This window comes from Nicotiana tabacum, chromosome 19 (assembly GCF_000715075.1).
Source record: "Nicotiana tabacum cultivar K326 chromosome 19, ASM71507v2, whole genome shotgun sequence".
In the NCBI taxonomy this organism is placed as follows: Eukaryota; Viridiplantae; Streptophyta; class Magnoliopsida; order Solanales; family Solanaceae; genus Nicotiana; species Nicotiana tabacum.
In genome coordinates, this window is record NC_134098.1 from 128369701 (window position 1) to 128379644 (window position 9944).

The 9944-nt window shown below is 34.3% G+C and overlaps 1 protein-coding gene across 3 annotated transcripts in view; it reads left to right on the plus strand.

Moving 5' to 3' along the window:
- LOC142173300 (uncharacterized) overlaps nt 1-7884 on the plus strand; it is a 28332-nt gene extending 20448 nt beyond the window's left edge. For 2 of the 3 annotated variants that reach the window (XM_075238605.1, XM_075238606.1), the window contains 2 exons: nt 1431-1498; nt 1778-7884. In XM_075238605.1, coding sequence (XP_075094706.1) covers nt 2021-2869 — 849 coding nt within the window. In that variant the 5' untranslated portion in view covers nt 1431-1498; nt 1778-2020 and the 3' untranslated portion in view covers nt 2870-7884. Of the gene's footprint in view, nt 1-1430; nt 1667-1777 lie in introns of those variants that run through there. The other variant, XM_075238607.1, reaches the window with a different exon arrangement.
- Nucleotides 7885-9944: the final 2060 nt, after the last annotated feature.

The following is a 9944-nucleotide window of genomic DNA, read 5'->3' on the forward strand; positions in this document are numbered from 1 at the left end:
ACACGATTTTTTAAAAATTAATATAATAAAAAAATTGAGTAATTCATATTTATACGTGAAAGAATAAAGTCCAATTGAATGATCAATATGGACAGTCGTACAATGACTTTTTTGTCGAGGTTAAAAATTTTAATTTATTAAAAAATTTAAGGCTTTGAACAAAAACTCGTACATGTTTATGTATGATTAAAGCAGAACTATATCTCATGCTACTATGGATACAATGACATGTTATTACATCAAAAGTTTAAAGATTTGAAAAAAAAAACAAAAAAAAATTGTGACTGCACATGAAAATCATAGTTGGAAGATTTGGATACATAATCGAATTAACCCAGAGCAATGGGTTAAAATAAGAACAGGAAAAAAAATAAACAGTCATATGGGATAGATCATAAGTAATTACAATAATATTTTGTTACCTGAAGGCATGTATTGCCCTTCTTTTTTTGATAACCGTGGTGTTCGGGCCAACTTGATGTATTGCCCTTGTTGTATCACAACTTCACAAGTCAAAAACGAAAAACAATAAAGTAATTTAGCACACAAGCCTGACAAGTTTATCTGAAGCGTTGTGGCTGTTAAGTGTTTGAAGGCTGAAGCGTTGGCTTTTCTTCACACATACTCTGTCTTTTTAAAAATTAATTAGGATATTTAGTTTAATAAAAGGGATAATTTGTTAATTTAACTTTTAAGTTAAGGGTTTCATGCTTTTAATATAACTAGTCTTAGAGTACGCGCTTTGCGTGCGAATCCTAACTCAATGAATAATATTTTAAAAACAATTATATAAAAATTATTTAAAAACATATTTTAGTTATAAAATAAAGGTTAAGCTCTAGAAATTGAAAGATATTCATCCTATATTGCGAACTCAATAAAACAAGAAACTATGTCTCATAGGGTCCTCAATCATCGTTCTATTATATTCACTACTTAAATTTTGTTGCAGTTTTATAATTATATCAGCTTAAATTCACAAGTTATTATACTTTCTTGTTAGTTTGTGTAATAACACATCACTCTTGAAGATGTAAGAGCTTTTCTGAAAATATTTTTGTTAAGTTTTTCTGAGAAGACAAAAATAGAATTAGCTATACTTTTATTATGATTCTAAAAATTTTGTGAAATAACACAAACTGAAGAATTGAATCTTATGCCTTCTTAATTTATTTTTCGTCAAAGGTTACAATATTACCCTTGCAATGAGGTTTTAGTTAATAAAATAAAAAAAAATGATTAATGATGACCCAATTTGAATAAATGAGTTACCTGATTTATTTCTATTATTGTTGTTGTTATTAATATTGCGTACAGGTAATGTAAGTGACCCGCCTTAGCCTCGTCACTACTTCGTCGAGGTTAGGCTCAACACTTACCAGTACATGGGGTCGGTTGTATTGATACTATACTTTGCACTTCTTGTGCAGATTTTGGAGTTGGTCTCAGCGGCGTACCGTAGACTTGCTCGGATTTCAGCTACCAGAGGAGACTTGAGGTATAACTGCATGGCGTCCGCAGTTCTGAAGTCCCCATCTATTTTACTTTAGCTGTGTATTTATTTCTAGACAACTTTATTTTATTCAGACTTTTATTTGTATTTATCTAGAAGCTCGTGCATTTGTGACACCAATTCTGGGATGGTATTTAGACAACGTTATTTTTATGGATTATTCATTATATTTCAAACTTTGTTTCAGCATTTGTTTCTTTGATTATTAATAATTTATTAATTATTTAAAAATTGTTAATATTATTCTAACGTTGGCTTGCCTAGCAAGTGAAATATTAGGCGTCATCACGGTCCGAAGGTGAGAATTTTTTGTCATGACATGGAGGCTACAACAAATCAAGGGTTCCTAAAAAACATACCAATGAGGGATGCTACAAGTGTGGGAAGACTGATCACCACATCAAAAACTTCCCTCAATGAAAAATTGAATGGAAGAAGGAAAGAGCTGAACGGAGAAACAGAAAGAAAGAACATGTTCATCCCAAGAAGAACAAGATCACAAAGGCTATGGTTGCTGTTTGGGAAGAAAGCTCAAATAAGGACTCAGATGATGAAGATAGAGATGAACAAGCATTTATGGCAATTGGAGAATCCGATGAGGAATCTGAAGTAAGTATAATCTATCTGAAAGACAAGATAAAGTTTTTGTCTAAAGAAAGTCTATTTGAGTTACTTCTAGATTTCATTGATGAATCTGGGGATATAAACAATGAAAAGGAACAATTGTCTAAGGAATGTGTGATTTTAAAAGTAAAGTGTAAGAACCTGGAACTTAGAGTTAGCGAGACTGTAAGTGAAACTAGAGCACTAAAGAACCAAGTTCATGCATTTGAATCAAATGTCCTAGAACTTAGATCTGAAAACCTAAAACTGAAATTGGGAACAAGTAAGAAGACAGCTGATTGCACACAACTCACTCTAGAAGAAAATGTAGGTAAACTAAAAGATGAGTTGTATAAAAAGAATGAGCAAGTAAGAATTTTGACAAAGGATCTAGGCAAGGTCAAGCATGAACTAGACAGAACTTGTAAATGGAACAGGTCCTCTGATGCACTGTCATGGCTACAGGATCATCATAGTAGTAATAGAATAGGAATTGGCTTTGGGAATCTGCCATCTAAATGGGATCCCAAAAGCAAGTATCTCACACTTCCTGAGAACAAAGTTTGCACACACTGTGGTAAGACTGGTCACTATAAAAGTGAATGCACTGTAAAAAAAAAGGCTAGTCAAAAGAATAAAGAGTTTGTTCAAAGGAAAAATAGGCTGTCAGTTTGGGCTAAAAAGAATTTGATTCATCATTTTGTCTATAGAAAGGGACCCAAACTAGTTTGGGTTCCTAAGACTAACCCCTAATTTCCTTTTGTAGGTCCAAATGAAGGGGAGCAACCAAATATAGTACATGGATAGTGACTGCTCAAAGCACATGACAGGAAGCAAGAACCAGTTCCTTTCACTCGAGGACCTCAAATGAGGTAATGTATCCTTTGAAAATGGGAAGAAAGATGAGATAATTGGGGTTGGTAAGGTAGGTAAGACTGACTCTCACTCAATTGAGAATTTTTATTTGATAGACGGCCTAAAATACAGTCTAATTAATGTATCACAACTGTGTGATAGAGATAACTTGGTAGCATTCACCTCTATTATATGCTTTGTGATTAATCTTACCACACTCAAGATTGTTTTGTAGGAAAAAAGAGTAAACAATATATAAATTGTAGATTTGTCCACACTGTCAGAAAATGAACTCATTTGCTTAAGTGTGTTGGACAATGATCCCCTCCTTTGGCACAAGAGACTTGGACATGCAAGTCCGAGTCAACTCAATAAATTAGCCTCCAAGGACATGGTGATAGGATTGCCTAACATCAAGTTCAAGGAAGACAAAGTTTGTGAGGCTTGTGCAAGGGGGAAGCAGGTAAGATCCTCCTTTAAATACAAGAAAGTGATAAGTACCACCATAACGATGGAACTGGTCCATATGGATCTCTGTGGTCCAATGAGAACATTAAGCAGATGCGGTAAAAGATATATGATGGTGCTTGTTGATGATTACTCTATATTTACTTGGACATTATTTTTAACATCTAAAGATGAAGGATTTGACATGTTCATTTCTTTTGTTAGAAAAACTCAGAAACAACTAGGTAATCAACTTGCATCAATTAGGTCTGATCATGGCACTGAATTTGAAAATGCTAAATTTGCTGAATTTTGTGATGAACATGGCATAAATCATAATTTTTATGCTCCTAGGGCTCCATAACAAAATGGAGTAGTTGAAAGAAAGAATATGACACTTGAAGATATGACTAGGACTATATTTCTTTCTAGTAAATTGCCCCATAGCTTCTGGGCAGAAACTGTAAATACTGCATACTACATCATAAATAGGTGAATGACTAGGCCTCTTATTGAGAAGACTCCCTATGAGTTACTTAAAGGGAGATAACCAAATATATCCCATCTTAGGGTATTCGAATGCAAGTGCTTTGTGCACAACGATGGTAAGGACTTCCTAGGCAAGTTTGATCCTAGAAGTGATGAGGGAGTATTCTTGGGATATTCTTCACATAGTAAAGCTTATAAGGTCTATAACAAAAAAACTACGTGTGTTGAAGAAAGTGTTCATGTGGTTTTTGATGAAACTAACATTCTTTCTGAGAGACATGAATATGATGATGAAGCAATTGGGCTGGTGAGAAACTTAAATAAAACCACAGCCCAGACTGAAGCTGCACTAGAAGAAGGAACATGTGATGGAACATGTCCTTCTACCCAAAGCAACCTAACAGGGGGAATAAAACAAAGAGGAAATGATCCTCAAATCTCAATGGAACCTGTCCATGAACCTGTTCCATAACAACAAAACACTGAAGGAACATCAAAGGGAAACTAGTTGGTTGTGAAATCGTACAAGTATCAAAGTTCTCATCCCATTGAAAACATAATTACTGATCCAGCCTCTGGAATCAAAACCAGATCTTCAGTAAAGAATCTTTGTACTTTTGATGCTTTCTTATTTCTTATCGAACCTAAAAATATTGCTGAAGCTTCGCAGGATGCATACTTGATAAATATAATGTAGGATGAACTTAACCAATTTGAAAGGAGTTAGGTTTGGCATCTGGTACCAAAACCCTTGGACGGATCAGTAATTGGCACAAAATGGATCTTCAGAAACAAGCTTGATGAGGATGGAACAGTTACGAGGAACAAGGCAAGATTGGTGGTTCAAGGAAATAGCCAAGAAAAGGGCATAGACTATGATGAAACTTTTGCTCCAGTTGCAAGATTGGAAGCAATAAGACTCCTCATAGCCTTTGCTGCTTACATGGAATTCACCATTCACTAGATGGATGTTAAGAGTGCCAAAATGTCATCTTTAAATTTAATGATTAATTCTGTGTTCTAAGACCTAGAAAAGCACTATTTATTATTTCTCGACTTGCGTGCGCAATCCGTAAAATTTTCTAAAAAGTTTTTAGGTGAAAACTAGATTAAAATGTGAATTAGAGCTTTAAAACTCAACTGAGTTGACTTTGGTCAACATTTTAAGCAAACGGACTTGGATCAGTATTTTGACAGTTCCGGTAGGTCCGTATCGTGATTTGGGACTTGGGCGTATACCCGGAATCAAATTCCGAGGTCCCTAGCCCGATATATAGAATTTTGATGAAAAATTAAAAGTTTAAGTTCAAATAGTGACCGGATGTCGAATTATGTGCAAACGACCTCGAAATAGAATTTTGATGATTACAACAGCTCCGTATGGTGATTTTGGACTTAGGAGCGTGATCGAAATTTTAATTGAAAGTTTGACTGGGGAGTTGATTTTTTGATATGGGGGCAGAATCTAGTTCTAAAATTTTCAGAGCTCCATTATGTCATTTATGACTTGTGTACAACATTTGAGGTCAATTAGACTTGATTTGATAGGTTTCGACATCGAATGTAGAAGTTGGAAATTCTTGAGTTTCATTAAACTTGAATTGGGGTGTGATTTGTGATTTTAGCATTGTTTGATTTGATTTAAGGTTTCAAATAAGTTCGTACGATGCTTTAGGACTTGTTGGTGTATTGGGTTGAGGTCCCGAGGGTCTCGGGTGAGTTTCAGATGGTTAACGGATCAAAAGTGGGACTTAGATGCTGCAATTTTTCTGATGGAAATGTTGTCAAAAATCGGGCTCCCTGTCAAAATCGGGATGCCTATCAAAATCGGACTCCCTATCAAAATCGGACTCCTTGTCAAAATTGGGCTCCCTGTGAAAATCGGACTCCCTGTCAAAATTGGACTCCCTGTCAAAATCGGACTCCCTGTCAAAATCGGGCTCCCTATCAAAATCAGACTCCCTGTTCCCTGTCAAAATTGGGCTCCCTGTCAAAATCGAACTCCTTGTCAAAATTGGGTTCCCTGTGAAAATCGGGCTCCCTGTCAAAATCGGGCTACGTGACAAATCGGGCTCCCTGACATATATGTAAGTTATAAAAACAGGGGACTTCGTCCCATTTGTCATTTTTGACGAATTGGAGCTTGAGGAGAGACGATTTTGATGTAATTTCAAGGAAAAATATTGGGGTAAGTGATTCTAACTCGGATTTTATCAATATACACAGATATATCATTGTTTTCACCATTTAATTAGTGTTTTGGGAAAGAAATTTGAGAAACTTTCAGAAATCTTAGAGAAACAAATTTTTGAGCTTTCAGTGTCGATCCAGAGTCGGATTTGAGTGAAACTGGTATGGTTGAACTCGTAATTGAATGGGTTGTCAGATTTTATGAGTTTTGCCGGATTCCGAAACGTGGGCTCCACATGCTATTTTTGAGCTAATTTCAGATTTTATTGAAAAATGTAGTATTTTCTTATGAAATTGATTCCTATAATTTTTGTTGAATGTATCGAATTAATTATGACTAGATAAGAGTCGATCGGAGTCAAAAAATCGAAGAAAAAATATAATACTTGGTTAAATTGGAGCAAGTCGAGGTATGTAACTTGTCTAACCTTGTGTGGGGGAAATTTTCCCTAGGATTGGTATTGATGTGATTATCAAAATGTGTTGAAAGTCATGTACACGAGGTGACGAGTGTATACACGGGCTAAATATGAAAGATTATATTTTTAAATTGTGTAGATCACTGTTGCGCATTTATTAAATTATTTTATCTTGTTATATTATTCATCATTAATCTGAAATATATACCTTAAATTTATTTGATCTTTTCGTGCTAATTGTTTTACTTGTTTAGTTGAAACTTGATTTTTTTTATTCTGTGCATTATTTGAAGGTTGATTTTTTTTAAATTAACTATTATTAATATGAAGTATTTGACATTTTTAAATTTGATATTGAAGCAATGTATTAAAGATTTTAAATATTATTTTCCTGAATTATTTATTCCTGAATATTTTTGTAAGATTTTCGTACTCATTGTGATGGAGCCGTGAGCTCTATATTGTGGAAAAATATTATTGATGATTTATTTTGTGATGAGCTGTGAGCTCTTTATTTTGGAAAAATATTGTTGTTGAATTATTTTGGCAAGTTAAATTATTTGAGCACTTGAGGTGCAAATTGTGATATATTGTTATATTGATATGCATGCGGTGGTATAAGGTCTGTGTATTGAAACGCATACGGTGAGATAAGGGTGGCTTGATACGCGTGGCTAGTAAGGGGAACTACTAGAAGTCATGCAGTGTGATAAGAATGGCTAAAACGTGGGATGTTATTTCGGAAAAAATATTTTCTTTCAAATAAATTGTGAAGGCTCCTGCGGTGAAATAAGAAAATGAGATATTGTGAATTTATTTATGATTTGGGACTACGAGGTGGTAGCTCGGGAGTGCCCTTGTTGATATTGATTTATGGCCGCATTTGCTTTTGATTATTTGTTGTGATTTTCTTGAAGTTGAAATGAAATTTTGTTTTGTTTCCACGAGATACTAATTGCCATTATTTGGTGTAATTAAATTGTACATACTACTTGATTCATTTTCATTATCATTTTATCTTATTATATTGTTTAAATATTTTACCATGTCATTATTTATTCTTTAGTAGGGCATGATTTGACCTCGTCACTACTCTACCGAGGTTAGGCTTGGCACTTACTGGGTACCGCCGTGGTGTACTCATACTACGCTTCTGCACATCTTTTTGTGTAGATCCAGGTATATCTTATCAGACCAGGCATCAGTAAACTAATTGTACAAGGAGACTTCGAGGTATATCTGCCAGCATCCGCAGACTCTGGAGTCCCCTTCTATCTTACTATGTTGTCTTCCTTATTTGTTTTAGACTCTGATGTATAGAGACATGGAGAATAAATTCTTAGAAGCTTGTGACTTATTTCTACCGGGTTTTGGGATTTGAAATTGTAGTTTATTTATTTTATATATTTATTATTATTCTGCATTGATAGGCTTACTTAGTCTTAGAGACTAGGTGCCATCACGACATCCTACGGAGGAAATTTGGGGTCGTGACAAGACTCTACCGTCTCAAGAAGCTTTTTGAGAAGACTAAGGTATAACTTTTCTCCTCTTTTAATTATGACTGATATTATGAAAAGAAAGTTCGTTGCTCTTGAAATTTTGGGCAAGAACTATATGACCTGGGTGTTGGATGCTGAAATCCATTTAGATGCAATGAGTCTTGGAGACGCCATTAAAGACAAAAATAAAGCATCTACCCAAGATTGTGCTAAGGCCTTGATTTTCTTGCGCCATCACTTTGATGAAGGATTGAAGATAGAATATCTCACAGTCAAAGATCCACTTATTTTGTGGAATGACTTAAAGGAAAGATATGACAACTTAAAGCTGGTCACTCTTCCACAAGCACGATATGATTGGGCTCATCTGAGGCTCCAAGACTTTAAGTCTGTTTCTGAATATAATTCTGCGATGTTCAGAATTACTTCTAAATTGAAACTCTGTGGAGATACTATCACTGACTATGATATGCTTGAAAAAACGTTCACAACGTTTCATGCCTCCAATATAGTCTTGCAACAGCAGTACCGAGAGAAAAGTTTCAAGAAGTATTCTGAGTAAATTTCTCTTATCCTTGTGGCTGAACGAAATAATGACTTGCTCATGAGAAATTACGAAAATCGACCCACTGGGTCTACACCATTACCTGAAGTGAATGAGGTGTATTCCCATTATTCTATGCGTGGAAAAGGTCGTGTCCGTGACCAAGGAAGAAATTTTTCTGGTGTTAATCACCCCCAAAGAAAAATAACCACCAAAAGTAGAAAGGCCAAGGGAAAATGGTTCAGAAACTGAATGTTATCGTTGCGGCGGAAAAGGACATTGGGCAAATATTTGTCGCATACTAAAATATTTGGTTGAGCTTTATCAAGCATCTCTATAGAATAAAGCCCATGGCGCTAATTTTGTCTAGAAAAATAAATTTGACATCACCCACTTGGATGCGGCCGATTTTTTTGAGCACCGTGATGGACAAATAAATCACTCGATCGGTGATGGATCTGTGATTAAAGATGATTGAGTAGTTTGATTTTTATGTTTTCCTATTCATAGTATCTAATGAATAAATATCTTGTAATTTTTATTCCACTTAATAATACTTCTTATGTAGTTTTTAAAAATATATGTATTTCCGAAATTTCATAAATTTCACAAATAAGGAGTAATATCTAAGTAATTAGTATCCTAGTCTCACTAATCTTTTAACGCTTTTTGATTTTCCTTTACGTTACTTTAATTCTCTTTAAGAAGATGTTTACAAGCACCCTGGAACAACTTTTGTTACTTTACCCTTAATTCTTTTCATGTACATGGATGAAATATTATGAATAAAGAAAAGAGAAGCAACTAAGTATGTTCTTTCTTACACAGATCAATTGTTTTTCACACAGTGTATAGGAAAATACAAATAACTTATACCTGGAACAACTTTTGTTACTTCACCCTTAAAAAAAAAATTCATGTACTTATAATTGTATTATTTTTGTTGCGTAATTATTTGTATAATAATTAGAATTTGCTAGAAAATGCATTAAAAGGTCACTATTGAATTATTGGTTTAACTTTATTTCTTTTTCTTTTTCTCTAAAAATACTAATATTTATTCATATACTTCTTTTGTATGTCAAACCATGGGAAGAAAATATGGATATCTTTCAAAGCAAACTTGGATCAAAGTTCAATTGTAAAAATATTTGCTTAATTGATTCATGTACAACACATACAATATTCAAAGAGAAGAAATATTTCTCTCATTTAAGTATGTGTAAGGCAGATGTTACTACAATTTCTGGTAGTAGTAATCTAACTGAAGGCTCTGGAAGAGCTAATATAACTCTGCCTAAGGGAATAATACTTATCATAGATAATGCGATGTTCTCCTCCAAATCTAAGAGGAACTTATTGAGTTTTAAAGATATCCGTCG